Below are 17,190 nucleotides of genomic sequence, written 5' to 3' on the forward strand. Positions count from 1 at the left end.
AAGATGAAGACATGTTATGATTTGTTCTATATATCAAGAGGTTTCTATTTAATACTTACTCATGTGGGGGTTGTTATTCTAATAATTATTAAGATAATTCTTGTTAACTGGCATAAAATAAGTCTTCAAGAAATGGAAAATCCACTATAAAAACTATTACAGACGTTGAAAAGAACCAACAGTGAAAGATTAGGCCTCTAACCTTGAGGGATTTAGAATCTTATTGCAAACAACACCTAGAAATGTACATAGGTAAGAGTTAAGTAAAAAGAGAGTTCATGAAAAAAAAGCACAAGATAGGTGATAAAAAAAATGCAGTGAAACAAACATTTACCTTAGTTGCCTTATAAAGGAGATGGGACTCAAAAATACATTGAAGAATGAATACATTTTTGGTTAGATGAAGTAAAAGAAAGGCACTCCATGCATGGGGTTTTAGAACAGAACAAATTTTGTTCTTTTTCTCTCTCAGGGTGGGGAGTTAGGGATATGATAAACCCTTGGGGACCATTCATCCCCCTTTTTACAATTTACTATTTGATTTTTTATTATAAATTATTTTTTAATTTTTTACAGACTGCACTTTGATTCATTGTACACAAATGGGGTACATCATTTCGTTTCTATGGTTGTACACGATGTAGGTTCATATATGTAATCATACATGTACATAGGATAATGATGTCTGTCTCATTCCATGATTTTTCATACCCCCTCTCATTTCCTTCTACATAATCTAAAGTTCCTCCGTTCTTCTCTCACCCCCCCACCGCCATTATATATAATCCTCCACTTATCAGGGAAAACATTCGGCCTTTGGTTTTTTGGGATTGGCTTATTTCACTTAGCATGATATTCTCCAATTCCATCCACTTATTTGCAAATGCCATATTATTCTTCTTCTTTATGGATGAATAATATTCCATTGTGTATATATACCAGAGTTTCTTTATCTATTCATCTGTTGAAGGGAATCTAGGTTGGTTCCACAATCTAGTCATTGTGAATTGAACTGCTACAAACATTGATGTGGCTTTGTTAGTGTAGTATGCTGATTTTAAGTCCTTTGGGTATAAACTGAGGAGTGGGATAACTGGATCAAAATGTGGGTCCATTCCAAGTTTTCCACACTGCTTTCCAGAATGGCTACAACAATTTGCAATTCCACCAGCAATGTAAAAGTGTGCTTTTTTCCCCACATCCACGCCAACAACTATTATGGTTTGTGCTCTTGATAATAGCCATTCTAATTGGAGTAAGGTGAAATCTTAGAGTTATTTTAATTTGCATTACTCTAATTACTAGAGATGTTGAACACTTTTTCATATATTTATTAATCGCCTGTATGTCTTCTTCTGTAAAGTGTCTATTACTTGATTTTTAATTGACACATAAATATTGCATATATTTACACTTTATAATAGTTTGAAATATGTATACATTGTGCAATGGCTATATGAAGTTAATTAACACATGCATTATCTGTATACTTATTTTTGTGGTGAGAACATGTAAAATCTACTCTCTTAGCATGTTTCAAGAATGTAAAACATGAATATTCACTGTATTCACCAAGTTGTACAATAGAGCTTTTGAACTTCTTCCCCCTGACTGAAATGGTAAGTCCTTGGGCTAACATCTTTCCAGTATTCCCTCAAAGTCTGTATTTCTAAAGATGGAAAACTGATTATGAGTTTTTAGAGTTATTCTTAATAGTTCTTAAAATATTTCAAAATATTTAAAAATAGATATAGCAGGGACATCAACAAACCCAAAACAATTCTGGTCATTACAAGATATACAATATAATTGGCATGTGTCCTTTTAATGCTCAGTCCTGCATTTTTCCTCTTCTCCTCACTGATCTTTAATCCTGGGGTCCAGCTGCATCTTAGGTACCTGCTTACATACAGGAAACATCTGGAACATTCTCTGATGATGATAATGATTTTGCAGTACTGGGGACTGAGCCCATCTACCACTGAGTCTCATCCCCAGTCCTATTCATTTTTTATTTTGAGACAGTCTTTCTAAGTTGCCTAGGCTGGACTCAAACTTGCAATTCTCTTGCCTCAGCCTCCACAGTCACTGAGATTGCAGGCATGTGACACTGCATCTGGTCTCAAATGATTATTAATTTTCCTACTCCCCCAGTAAGGTAACCAGAGACTGGTGAATTTTCTCCCCATCTTTTCCTTGTCTTGGTGACCATTCCAAAATGGGATGAAATTCCATTCAAATAACTCATCTAGACCAATACATCCCAAAATATTTGTGGTAAAGGACTGCTTTTGTTTTTAATTTCCAGTGAGTCACAGGCCAGAACTACTAAAAATATACAAAACAATAACTAGAAGAATGAAATGAAAATAAAAGTAATATAAAATACAAAGGCTGATTTTTATTAAACAAATAGAAGATTTCTTTTTTTTAATCTTTTTTATTTTTTGGTACTAGGGATTGAACCACAACCACTGAGCCATATCCCCAATCTTTTTTTAAAGTCTTTTAAAAATTTTGAGACACAGTCTTGCTAAATTGCTAAGGACCTCACTAAATTGCTGAGGTTGGCTTTGAACGTCCAATTCTCCTGCCTCAGCCTTCCAAGCAGCTGGGATTACAGGCGTGTATCACCCCACCTGGCTAGAAGCCCAATTTTTCAGATTAGATTCAATAGTCAAAAAATTACTCTGAAAAACTTCCATTAATATTTCTAAAAGGATTCATCTTGGTTTCTGTATTTATCTCTTCACAGAGCAGTATTCATACCAGGAAAGTCAGGGGCATTGTTGTGTGCCTGTAATCCCAGTGGCTTAGGAGGCTGAGGCAGGATTGCAAGTTCAAAACCAGACTCAGCAAATTAATGAGGCCCTAACCAACTTAGCAAGACCCTGTCTAAGAGTTAAAAAAGTGGGGGGGCTGGGGATGTAGCTCAGTGGTTAAGTGTACCATTGAATTCAATCCCTGCTAGCAATAAAAAAAAGAAAGACCAGGAAGGGCCAGTTCACAAGCTGCCACCAGTCCTTAAAAATGCGTATTTTTCAGGGCTGGGGATATAGCTCAGTTGATAGAGTGCTTGCCTTCCAAGCACAAGGCCCTGGGTTCAATTCCTAGCACCACAAAAAAACAAACAAAAATGCATATTTTTTCACTGGAAGTAAGCTGATATCTAGATGGATACTAAATAATATGTCTGTTAACTCCAAAATATTTGGAAAGAATACCAGGGAAGAAAGTGTATAAGAATTTTGATTTCTTAAATCCTTGTAATGTGCAGAACATTTGTTATTTTTGTAGTTCTGTTTTGTAAATCTGTGGTGATTAGCTGCTATTACACAGGAATTGGCTAGAGAGGAATGCTCCAAAGCCAAGAGGGTTGAACCCTAACTCCTTTACTCCTTGGATATGTGGCTTTAGGTATGCTAGTTAACCTGCACAAATTCCGTTTTTTTTTTTTTTTAATTATTGCTAGGGAAACATCAATGACCTTACAGGATTTGAGGGTACAAATAGCACATGTATTTACATTTTGCCTATGTCATCAATGCCTAAACTGCTACCTGGCACCTTAATAAGTAATATTAATTGGGCATTTACTATATTCTAGACAAGTGCTTTGTATTAACTAGGTCAATTAATCTTCCCCTATAGCTCTTTGAGGAAGCTACTTTTATTATGCTTAATGAGGCATGCTGAGGTTAAGGAACTTGCCCAAGGTTACAAAACTATAAGAGGTAGACTAGGTAGGATATGAATCCCAGGAGCCTGGCTCCGGAGTTCATGTTCTTAATTAGGCGGTAAAGTGATAAACAGATATGTTTTGAGTGAGCGAAAAGTACTGGCATTCATATAGGTGTATTTGCATAGGTTCTAAGTAATGTTATTTTTACTACTTCTTCCATGAAGGAAAAAAGGGGAATGGTCAATTAGACAGGGAGGATATCAAGAAAGTACAAGGCTCCATAACCAAGAAGAGCATTTCAAGAAAGATTAATAGCATCAAATGATCCATTGCTAGAGGAATGTTAAGGAGAAGGAATTCAAAGAACAGGTGTTAATTTTGATCAAAAGGTAGTTATGATGGTTAATTTTATGTTATTCTGTGTAGGGTTTAGTACCCAGCTATATAATCAAGCACCTCTCTAGTGGCTGTTGTGAAGATATTCTGTAGACTCAGTTAACATCTATGATCAGTTGATTTTAAGGAGATAACCCTTGAGCATATGGGTGGGGCCTTATCTAATCAGCTGAAGGTCTTGAGAGGAAAAACAGGTTTCCTAGAGGATAAGAAATTCTGCTTTGGGCTGGGGATATAGCTCAGTAGAGTGCTTGCCTTGCATGCACAAGGCAAGGGTTTGAGCCCCAGTACTGCAAAAAAAAAAAATAAATAAATAAAAATAAAAAAACAAATAAATAAATAAATAAATAAAAACAAAAAAAAATTCTGCTTTAAGATTGCAGCATTAACTCCTGCTGTTTCCACCCTACAGGCCTGTCCTACAAATTTTAAACTTGCTTTTCCCCACAAATGCATGAGCCAATTTCTTAAAAAGTTGTTATTAGAGGCTAGGAAGGGTGGGAGAGTAGGGGGATGAGGGAGGGTTGAATAACAGGTATCAAAATACAAATACTGGTGTTCCGTAGCACAGTATAGGGTGTCTATAATTTTCCACAGTTTATTACATATGTTATAAAGAACTACAGAAGAGTTCAGAAGCACCTGACACAAAGAAATGTTAAATGTCTAAGGAGATGGAGGGGATGGGGTTGTACCTCAGTGGTAGAGCACTTGCCTAGCACGTGTGAGGCACTGGGTTTGATCTTTAGCACCACATAAAAAGTAAATAAAGTAAAGGTACTGCATCCATATATAACTAAAAAAAATTTAAAATATTTAAAGATATGGAAATGCTAATTACCCTGATTTAATCATTACATATTATATACATATATTGAATTATCACATTGTATCCTACAAATTTTTTTTTTTTTTTTTTTTTTTTTTGGTGCTGGGGATCGAACCCAGGGCCCTGTGCTTGTAAGGCAAGCACTTTACCGACTGAGCTATATCCCCAGCCCCCCTACAAATATTTTTTAAAAATTAAAAAAAAAAATCTTTCAGTTAGTATTACATTTCAGAAAAAAACACTTTAAAAAGCAAAATGAAAGCAAAGTTTCTAATTATATGATTCGTACTTATTATTCCAAATGAATGTAATTATCAAATTAAGGATATCTCATACTTCCATCTTCTGACAACTCAGGGTAGGGAAGAAGTGCAAAGAGACAATTAGGACTTAGTTTCAAAATCAACTATCAGGTGAGACCTAAGCTTGTTTTGAGAGATTAAGGGAGATGCTATGTACCCAGAACATCTAAACAGGTATGACACAAGAACAAAGCTGGAGCTCAGGGAAAGCCTGACTTGCCAACATAGAAACTGTGCCACATGAAGTTCTCCTAAAATAGTTAAAATATATGGGCACCACTGGTATTCCTGATATTATTTGGTTAACTCAGTTTATTTTCCTCAAGTCAGGCTTTTAAATATTATTTTCTTTCCCAAATTCTTAATATATTAAAGATTCTGATTACTGGCAAATTTTAATATGGAGAAAGTGTAAGATGTCATGCAAAAATTCTAAGTTTTCATGCTTCTAATACCTTATATAAAATATAAAATTTAAAGCATCTCTTTAAATTTTCACAAGACTTTTAAAATATTTCATGGCAAAAGAGCCTCTTTACTTTGGAAATAATTTTTCTATAAGGAAAAAAATCACAAACTGTTAAATAAAAATTAATAATTTCATAAATTTTAGCCAATTAACATCAAATTAGGCTTGATGAGATATTCAGGAATTCATCCTCATAGTAAAAATCATATTCCTTTTGCTGAGGAAATATATTTTGCAGAATTACTGCTTATAATAAAAGCAAAACATAACAAATGTATAGATAGATCTAGATAGAAGCCATAATGTAAACATTTACTTATTAGCCAACCTGATAGCTCTCTTTTTCTAAACTTAATTTGTAGATAACTCGCACAAAGGATATAAGAACATCGAAACACTTGACAGTGTAATGATACAAATAAAACTTTTTATCTTAAATTCATAGTTATACAAAATTAATACACAATTTCCAATAATAATATCTTACTTTAGACCATGAAAGATCGAGGAGATCAGCAGTGTGTCCTTTGTATTTGCAAAATGGCCTTTGGCGAAAGGGTGCGTTTTTGTCATCAGTGTCTTCCTCAGTTCCACTGCATACCTATTTAAATATAAAGATAAACTTTAAAACAGAGGTGTAGAACTAGCAAAGCCAACGCTTCTTACTCTCCGTACCCCACCTGTTCTGTCATCAGTGCCCAAAATGAAATCATAAGCCACTAAAATCAAATTCCATTTTATGTTGATCTACTTTTTATGACTTCTTTTCATCTCCTTGCTCTAATAAACCAAGATCATTCCCTAAGATAGAAGATAGATCATTCTAAATAGATATATATTTAGATCTATCAATACATCTATATCTCTATATATACCCAGATATCACAATCTTCTCCCTTCCTAACAAAGTCCCTACTTCATCCTTTTCTGAGCATCTGTTTCTTCAGGAAAGACAGGGGCCAGCACCAGGCAATGAGTCACGATTGGTGTAAGTTAATTAAGATGAGCTCATTCCCTTTCCCAATGATGGCTGGTTTAGGTATGGACATATGCTACACTTTTCATCAATTAGACAAAGGGAGAAAATTATGGGGGTGGTGAGAACAAAGGGAGTCTTATATAGAGGGATTTTCTCACTCTTAAAAAGGAGCATACTTAAGAGACCTTTCACTTTCCTGTCTCTGAACATCGTTGTGTGCATGTGACACCTAAAACTATAGTGGCCATCTTGGGACCATGAGGGAAAAAGCCCAAGAAAACTAAACAGAGCAAAAAGCAGGAAGGTGGTAGGATCCTCTGTCCCTGATGCTACTACTGAATTAACCAACCCTGGTACAGCCTTACCTATAGACTTTTCCTCATTGTTTAAGCCCTTTTCAGTTGGTTTAAGTTATTTAAAGTCAAAAACACCCTGAGAGAGCCAGGTAGAAAATAATGCCATACATGTGTGCCATGCATTTAGTTATAACATGCTTTTTGTATTCATTATCTGAATGAATCCTAGCAACTCTCTGAGGTAGATATTAACATTATGAAGAAATCAGGAAAGAACCTGAGGTTCAAAGAGGTTAAAATAATATTAAACATCACACAGCCACCTGTGAACAGCAGAAGCAAAGCAGGAATATAAGTCATCTAATTAGTCCAGATTTGTCCCTCAGCTGTTCTACAGGATATAGAATGAGCAAAAATATGGAGTGCTCATTAAGCCTTCATATTTACAGAAGTGTGGGTAGAATGATGAGGATAGAAAAAGTTTATGGAGATACAGTAAGGAATTAAGGTAGAAAGCTACTTTGAGACCACATCATAAAGGGTCTTGAATTCGAGGTTTAAAAGTATGAACACTCTAAGACAATGGAAAGCCAACTTAGGGTTCTGAAAAGGAATAAAATTATTTGACTGGTACTTTAGAAAGAGAACTCCAAAAAATGACAAAGACAGTTTGGAGACAGCCAGTGGAGCAGGAAGAACAATCAATAAGTTTAAGAATAATGAGGGCTTGAACTAGAACAGGGGCCATTGGATAGATAAAAATTACCACTATTCTTTGTCTAGTTGTTTGCTTGTTTGTGGTCCAGGAGTTCAAAAGCAGGACTTCATGCATGCTAGGCAAGTGCTCTACCACTGAGTTACACACCCAGTCCTCTCTAGAACTTCACCATTTACAAAAACATTTTCACATCAGCTACGGAAGTAGACCACCAACATAGGCTTTGAGACCTTTTACCAAGCTCTCCTAATCCTAGATAACTAAAACTTTTACCTCTAATTTTTGCTGCCAGATTAGTGAGCACTGTCAAAGACATAAAACTAAATGGTCTTGCCCCATTACAAAAAAGTCAACTTCTTGTTTAACTATCATTTACTTTTCAATCACTTCTTAGCAGATTTTCCCTAGCAGTGATCCCACGCCTCTTTCTCCTCAAATACCCATTTTCTTCTCCCTGCATTCTACCTTATTTCAAAATAATTTTTAAAAGATTTTTATTTTAAGTAGTACATGATCAGTATAGACAGTTTAGAAAATCTAGAAACTAGAACAGCTAAAACCAATATCACCCACAATCTGCTTACATTCTGACCATCTTCAATCTTTCATTTTTAAAAACATAACTGAAATCATATTGTATACAAAATTTGACATCTTCCTTTTCTTAGACCATGAAAATTTTCTCCATTTCACACTTTGAAAACGCTTACTGGCCACACGTCAATGCACCATAATTTAATCATTCTCTATTTGCTGATCAACTAGACATTTCTAATTCTTTTAATATAAGCAGCAATTCAATGAGTGTGCTAGGACATGAATGTTTATCCCACTTTGACTATTTCTTTAGGGAGTAATACTGGGTCAAAAAGTTCAAAGTTGAGGGCTGGAGTTGTGGCTCAGTGGCAGAGTGCTTGACTAGCATGTGTGAGGCACTGGGTTCGATTCTCAGCACCACATACAAATAATGAATGAAATAAAGGTCTATCAACATCTTAAAAAATATTAAAAAAAAAAAGTTCGAAGTTGAGACTTTTTATAAAAGTATCTTCTGTTTGTCTTAATAAAAGTAGATAAGTTTATTAAATAAATTTTAAGAGACAAATCAAATTAAAATGAACTAAAATTCTATTAACTAGAGATAATATTATTAATAATTCAGCATATTTCCTTAAATCTTACCTTTTTAGTCAAAATTAGGGTAATATTGTATATAATTTTCCATTCTGCATTTTCTACTTTATTTATTGTGAAGATTTTTAATGCTATTACATAGCCTTTGAAAACAATTTAGGGGCTGCACAGTATTCTACCGTATGGATTATATTATAGTTTATGTTTAAATCATTAGAAATTTAGCTTTTTCAAATGTTAGCTATTATTAGAACACCTAGATGAATGTATTTTTACTTATATCTTTGGCCATATCAAATTATTTCCTCATGATAAATTATTAAAGGTAGAAATTTAAAGTAAAATATACAATTTTTCTAGGTATGTGTATACATATAATATTCGACAAATGAAGGAGGGAGGGAGATTGAGATAATAAAAAATATATATAAAGCTTTATTATAGACATATCCAATATATACAAAAATAAGAATGAATATAAAAAAAGCTTATTCATTGTGCCAAGCAAATGAATAAGCCCCATATAATAATATAATCAACCCCAATCATCCATCACCTGCTTTAGTAATTAACATTTCAGCAATCTTGAACCACCAATCCTTTCATTTTTATCCATTTTTGGTGGAGCATTTAAAGCAACATCTAGACACTAATTATTTTATTAGTAAATACTTCTATGTATATCTTCAACTGATATGCTCTCTTTTAAATATAACTACCATGTCATTATCACAACTAAAAATACCAGTTACATCATCTAGTACCTAATCCATATTCAAGTATAGGTTGAATATCCCTTATCAGAAATGCTTGGGACTAGAAATAAATTTTTTAAAAATATAAAGTTAAAAAAATTTGTACATATATGAGAATATCTTGGGGATGGAAACCAAATCTAAACATAAAATTCATTTGTGTTGCACACAGGTCTTATTATAGTCTGAAGGAAATTTTTACCACCCCCCCATAAATAACACTTTTGGTAGGTGCGGGTTATTGAACCCAGGGCCTTGTGCATGGTTAGCATTTGCTCTATCTCTAAGCTACAACCCCCAGCCCCTCAATATTTTTAATAATTTTGTGCATGAAATACACATTTCATGTTTAATGACATGGAATTTTCCACTTGTGGTATAATGTTTGTGCCTTAAAAATGTTTTGGATTTTAGAACAGTTCAGTTTTAGATTTTCAGATTAGGGATGTTCAACCTATCTCTTGATTATCTAAAAATGTCATTTTAAAGTTGGACTATTCTGCCACATGGTAGTGAGACTAAGTGGTCTAAAGTTGGACTGTTTTGAAAAATTATAAAGCTTTTGATACTTATTAGACTTTTAATATAAGCAGTGTATACCACATACTGTGTTGATTATTTGGGATACCAAAATGAATAAGACATTTCTTACTTTTATGGTCTATTCTCAGTACAGAAGCTAGAATGATCCTTTTAAAATGTCAGATTATGTCATTCTGTTTTCAAAAACCCTCCATTGGCTCTCACCTTTCTCAGAGCAAAAGCCAAGCCCTTGTAATGGCCTACATGTTCTCATCCCTATCCCAATTCACACCTCTGTGACTTCATTTGCTGCTTCTCTTCCTCTTGCTCACTGGCTCCAGTTACCCAGGTCATGCCACTGTTTGTTGAACACACCAGAACTCCTACTTTATAGCAGTTTCACTTGTGCTTCCTTTACCTGGAATGGTCTCCTCTTTCAGATAGTTATATGATCATTTCCTCACCTCTTTAAGATTTTGCTCAAATGACAAACTCTTGGTGAAGCTTTGCTTGCCCACCTTATTTGCCCCATACCACCCTACTTTAGTTGTTTTATCTTTTCTACATGAAACGTATTACCTTCTTATATCCACATGCAAAAGAATGACCTTGGATCCTTATTTTACACCATTCACAAAAATCAACTCAAAATGGATGAAATACTTAAATGTAAGGTCTAGAAAAAACAAGCAAAATGCTTCTTGACACTGGGCTTGGCAATGATTTCTTGGATATGACACCAAAAGCACATACAAAAAAAAAAGTAAAAATAGTAGAGCTACACTAGTAGCTCCCTTATTCTTAGTTTTGCTTTTAGCAGTTTCAGTTACCAGCAGTCAACTGTGGTTCAAAAGGTTTTGTTTTAACTCTTTCGAGAGAGAAATACCATATTTAAATAAGCTTTATTATGGTATATTGATGTAACTGTTCTATTTTATTATTATTATTGTTAATCTTACTGACTTAGTGATTGATTGTACTGGCGGTTTAACCCAGGGATGCTGTACCACTGAGCTATATCCTTAGCTCTTTTTTTTTTTTTTTTTTTTTTTTAATTTTGAGACAGGGGCTAAGTTGCTGAGGCTGGGCTTGAACTTGCCATCCTCCTGCCTCTGCTTCCTGAATTGCTGGTATTATAAATGTGCGCCAAAATGCTTGGCCTGTACCTAATTTATAAATTAAACTTTATCGTAGGTCTGTACACACACAAAAAACCATGGCATATATACTTGCAATATCCATGGTTTCAGGCACTCACTGGGGGTCATGGAATGTATTCCCCATGGATAAGGGATGACTACTGCACATCAAACTAAAGAGTTTTCTGCACAAAATGTAAACAACCAACCAAACGAAAATACAGCTATGGAATGGGAGGAAATATTTACAAACCAATCTGATAAAGGTTAACATCCAAAATATATAAGGAACTCCTACAAATAAAAGCAAAAACTAAACCAAACCCCAATCAAATAACCCAATTAAAAAGGGGTGTGTGTTGCATGCTTGTAATCCTAGCAACTCAGGAGGCTGAAGCAAGAGGATTGCAAGTTAAGAGGACAGCCTGTGCAACTTAGTGAGAACCTGTCTAAATATAAAAAACAAACAAAATGTCTGCAAATTCAGTACTGCAATTCAGCAGTAGAGCACCCATGGGTTCAATCCCTAATACCACAAAATTAAAAAAGTAAAACAATTAAAAATGGGCAAAGGAACTGAACAGACATTTTTCCAAAGAAGGTATACAAATGGTCAATAGATAAAAAAGCACTCAACATCACCAGTCATTAACTGTATAATGATATATTTCCCAACACCTGTTAGAATGCTATTATAAAAAATAGGTGTTGGTATGAATATGGAGAAAAGGTAACTCTTGTGTACTATTGGTGTAAATTGGTGCTACTATGAAGAGCAGTATGAAAATTCCTCATAAATTAAAAACAACTAACAATTGAACTAGTAATCCCACTTCCTGATACATATCCAAAGGAATTAAAGCCAAGATTTCAAAGAGAGATCTGTACTCTCATATTCATTGAAGCATTACTCACAATAGTCAGATCATACAAGTAACCAAAATGTCCATCAATGGATGAATAGATTAAAAAATGTTGCATATACATATGATAGATTATTTTTCAGTCTTCATAAAGAAAATGCTGTCATTTCTTTATGCTAAGTGAAATAAGCTAAATACAGAAGAACAAATACTGCATGATACAGAAGCAGAGAGTAGAATGGTGGTTGCCAATAGCTCAGGGAGGAGGAAACAGGACAATATTAGTCCCAAAGTACAAAGTTTCAGTTATACAAAATAATAAGTCCCAGAGATCTACTGTATAGCATAATGACTTATAGTTAATACTGAACTGTATACTTAAAAATTTATTGAATGTTCATACATTGTTGGTGGGACCACAAATTAGTAAAACCACTTACTTACTTACTTAATTTATTGGTGCTAGGGATTGAACCCAGGGCCTTGTGCTTGCAAGGCAAACACTCAACCAACTGAGCCATCTCACCTGCCCCAGTAAAACCACTTTAGAAAGCAGTATGGAGATTCTTCAAAAGACTAGGAAAGGAACCATCACATAATCCAGCTATTATACTCCTCAGTATATATCCAAAAGATCTAAAATCAGCATAGTATAGTGATACAGTCATATCAACATTTATTCACAATAGTCGAGTTATGGAAATAGCCCAGGTGTATGACAATAGATGAATGGATAAAGAAAATGTGATATATTTACAAAATGGAGTTTTACTCAGCCATAAAAATGAATGAAATATGGCATTTGCTGATAAAAGGATGGAAATGGAGAACATGGTACTAAGTGACATAAGTCAGTCCCAGAAAGTCAAGGGTTGAATGTTTTCTCTGATATGTGGAAGCTAGAGTAAAATAAGGGGAAAAGGGTGTGTGGGGGGGTAGAAATCCCATGAAAATAGGAGAGAGATCAGTTCAGTAAAGGAAGGAGATAAAGAGGGAGGGAGGAGGGACAGGAAAAGAGGAACTGTGGAATGAAACTAACCAAATTATGCTATGCACATATATGAATATAACACAGTGAATTTCAACTTTATGTATGTCTGTAAAGCATCAATTAAAAAACTATAAATAAACAGAAGGAAGTTCAATGGATGAGAGGAAGAAGAGCAGGGGGAAGGAGGAGGGGAGGGAAAGAGGAAGTACTGGGAATTGAAATGGAGCAAATTATATTCCATGCATATACGATTATTTCTAAAAGAACCCTGATATTATGTATAACTATAATGCACTAATAAAAACATAAAAATATGGAGTGTTGATCTTAAATGATTTTAAGTTCTCTTAAAACAAAAAATAGTAAATAAGAGGGCAGGGGAAAACTTTTGCAATCAATGTATAGGTTAATGGCATAGGTTGTGGTGATGGTTTCATGGTTGTACACTTATCTCTGAACTCATCGAATTGTGTATTAAATGTGTACTGATCTTTGAATGTCAATTGTAACTAGATAAAGTGGTTTTAAAAACTGTCTTGTAATGTTACAAAATGTACATATTTTATCTTCTTTCACAAAAATGTAGGCTTTATAATAATAGATTTGTCTCCGTTGTTCATTTATATCTCTGATTCCCAGAACAGCGACTAATACACAGTAGGTACTCAATCAATATTTTTGAATTCAATGAAAACCAAGTTCCAGATCTCAAGATATCAACTAGTGAAACATAATGGTTAACAGCATAAGTTCTAGTGACAGGATAGAGTTGTGTTCTAATTCTGACACTAATATATCTACTCACTGTGAGAAACTAGTGAGTTACTCAGTATTTCTAAGCTTCCTCCTGCCTCTGTTTTTTTTTTTTTTTTTTTTTTTTTTTTTGCAGTATGCATTACTGGGGAATGAAGCCAGGCCCCTGCAAATGCTAGGCAAGAGCTCAACCATTGAGCTGCACCCCTAGCCCTTTTTAAAAATTATTATTTTAGATATACAAGACAGTAAAGTGTATTTTGACATGTCATATATACATGGAGTATAACTTCCCATTCTTGTGGTTGTACATGATGTTAGGTTACACTGGTTGTATATTCATATTGAACACAGGAAAGTTATGTTCAATTTATCCTACTGTCTTTCCTATTACCCCTAGCCCTCTTAAGAGTACTTTATCTGTAAATCAGAGTTCTTAATTAATGGTATCGGGGATACAGGTGTACTACTGAGTATTAGCCCTTTTATTTTTTTTTTAAATTTTGAGACAGGTCTGGCTAAATCGTCAAGGCCTCCTGCCTCAGCCTCCTGAGCTACTGGAATTATAGGTATGTGCCACTGTGCAATGCTGTAAAATGGGAATTTTTCATAGTACCAAGGCATTGTTTTATGAAATGCTGCACACCTACATTTCACAGAAATTATCTCTCATACCCTTACAGATAAATCCCTTCACTCAAGTTCCAGATTCTAACAACCTATTCCCCCAAATTTTAAGTAGCTGTTAAATGCTATTAATACTCATATTGATATTTTACTACATAAGCACACTAAACACAAATTTACCCAATAAAGCATTAATTTCTAGGTAAAAAGCATACTTAAAACTTTCACTGTTCAGAAGAAAATTTTATACAAAATATTCATATTTGCAATCTGGCCTAATTATTAGAAACCATGAGGTAAAAGTCTAAGCTGCAGCCAACTATAAAAATCTTCAATTTATTAGTCCACAGCATAACAGAGAGAACTAAGCATGCATCTCTTTCTTTTTCACATTTACTGAACTACTTTAAAAAATCAACAGAAATAGAATAATAGCCAGAATTCTAGGCTTGGCACTACAAATAAGTGGTGAGTGATCGTGGATATATCACTGTCTGCTCAACTGTACAACAGGTACGTTTATATATTCTATTTTATACAGATAATGAGAAAATAAAGGAGTGAGTTTGTGTCAGGTGTGGTGGCACATGCCTGTAATCCCAGCAGCTCAGGAGGTTGAGGCAGGAGGATTGTGAGTTCAAAGCCAGTCTCAGCAAAAATGAGGTGCAAAGCCTGTCTCTACATAAAATACAAAATAGGGCTGGGGATGTGGCTCAGTGCATAAGTGGTGACCCTGAGTTCAATCCTTGGTAGCCAAAAAAAACAAAAAAAAAAAAAAAAAAAAACAAAACAAAAAAAAAGGAGAGAGTCACTTTGTACTTCAAAGGAGACGTCACTATCATATGGGGGAAAAAAAATCTCACATACTTCAGGAAAATAAACTCCATTGTGCTCACCATGCTTCACTGCACCTAGTGCTAAGTTAAAAGATAATTCCAAATACCAAACTCTAATGGCACATGAAGTAGAGATCTTTTTAAACTGTTCCCAAACAGAATGTAGAAATTCTAAATGATCCTTTTCTTGAAACGTAAGATAAAAGTTATTCAACTATTCCAGGAAACAAAACAAAACAAAACAGTATTCCAGGAAGGATCCCAAATTTTTATGTCAAAATACATGACAGTCCTCATTTTAAAAGGCCTTCCATTCAGTAAAGATTGTAGTTACTTTGGTTGGGGGGGCAGGAGTAGAAATAGTTAAGAATCTCTAGGTAAGATTGTTGAAATAAGCGTAAACAAGGTGGTACACATAGCCCCTCTTTTTAATAGTAATCAATGCTTACAAATTTAAAGATAAATTAAACTATTAAGGGCAAACTCCTTTCTCTAAAGCAAACCAGTTAAAATTTCTACCGTTACATTAGTCAGTGAAGGCTTTATGGAGGAAGTAGGCCACAAAAATTAGGCAAGGTTTGAACTGAAAGAATGAAGATCGAAGGCACCTAGATAGGGACAAGAATGGAAATAAAGGCACAGAGGCTGAAATTCAACACTGGCAGTCCTATCTCAGTGAGCATGGAGTTCAATTTCAAGGATACGAAAATCTGTGAAGTACAGCTCTGGGGCTCAAATTAGCCACCAGCCTATCCAGGGAGACAAATTGACAAGATATATAAGCAGTATCAATAAAAAAGTACATTTATACTATCAGAACAAAGATAAGGAACAATTTTACATGCTGAATTGGAAAAAATACTAAGAGAAAGTAAGATATTTAAGCTGAATATTTTTAAAGATTTTTAAAAAAATTTTCAATGGACCTTTATCTAAATTTATATGTGGTGCTGAAAATTGAGCCCAGTGCCTCACATGTGCTAGGCAAGCCACTGAACCACAACTCTAGCCCTTGAGCTGAATCTTGAAGGATGAATACAGCTTTGCACTGTGAAGAAAGCAGGCAGAGAAGACAATCCAGGTGAAGCAAACAGTATATACAAAAACCATAAAACAGTATTTAGGATACAGGCCTATATTCAGCATGGTAAGTAGGCTGCACAGGTACTAGGGAATTAGAAGTGAGTTCAAAAGGCAAGATGAGGCAATGTTAGGACAGACCTTATTCTGGAGGTAAAACAGAGCCCTCAGAAAAATATAAACCATAAAATGGCATTCATTATTATTATTATTATTATTATTTTTGGTGCTGGGGATCGAACCCAGGGCCTTGTGCTTACAAGGCAAGCACTCTACCGACTGAGCTATCTCCCCAGCCCCTCATTATTATTATTTTAAATATATCTGGGGTGGGGGGAAGGGAAAAAATAACAGAATGAATCAAACAACATTACCCTATATAAATTTATGATTACACAAATGGTATGCCTTTACGCCATGTACAGAGAAACAACATGTATCCCATTTGTTTACAATAAAAAAATTACTAATTAATTCTAGTTCTCATTTAAAAAATTTTTTAGTTGTAGATGGACACAATCCCTTTTTTCTATTATTTATTTTTATGTGGTGCTGAGGATCAAACCCAGTGCCTTACACATGCTAGGCAAGCGCTCTACCTCTGAGCTATAGCCCCAGTCCTCTAGTTCTCATCTTTAATCAGAATTTCTTCTTCTCTACACAAGCATATAAAAACAGATGTTTTGTTACAGAAATTTGATTTTTCTGAATGTAATTTTTATGTTTCGATTAATTTTAGATATTTATCTGTGTTCAATTTTGTAAAAGTTGTTAAGTAAACAAAGAAATGTGGGCCAATCACTGAAAAATATTTCAAAT

At 34.5% G+C, this 17,190-nt stretch overlaps 1 protein-coding gene across 1 annotated transcript in view; it reads right to left on the bottom strand.

Moving 5' to 3' along the window:
* WDR44 (WD repeat domain 44) overlaps positions 1-17,190 on the bottom strand; it is a 96,993-nt gene that overhangs the window by 12,141 nt on the left and 67,662 nt on the right. The window contains exon 13 of the mRNA XM_079123357.1: positions 6,166-6,279. Coding sequence (XP_078979483.1) covers positions 6,166-6,279 — 114 coding nt within the window. The remainder of the gene's footprint in view (positions 1-6,165; positions 6,280-17,190) is intronic.

Source organism: Sciurus vulgaris (assembly GCF_902686455.1).
Source record: "Sciurus vulgaris genome assembly, chromosome: X".
In the NCBI taxonomy this organism is placed as follows: Eukaryota; Metazoa; Chordata; class Mammalia; order Rodentia; family Sciuridae; genus Sciurus; species Sciurus vulgaris.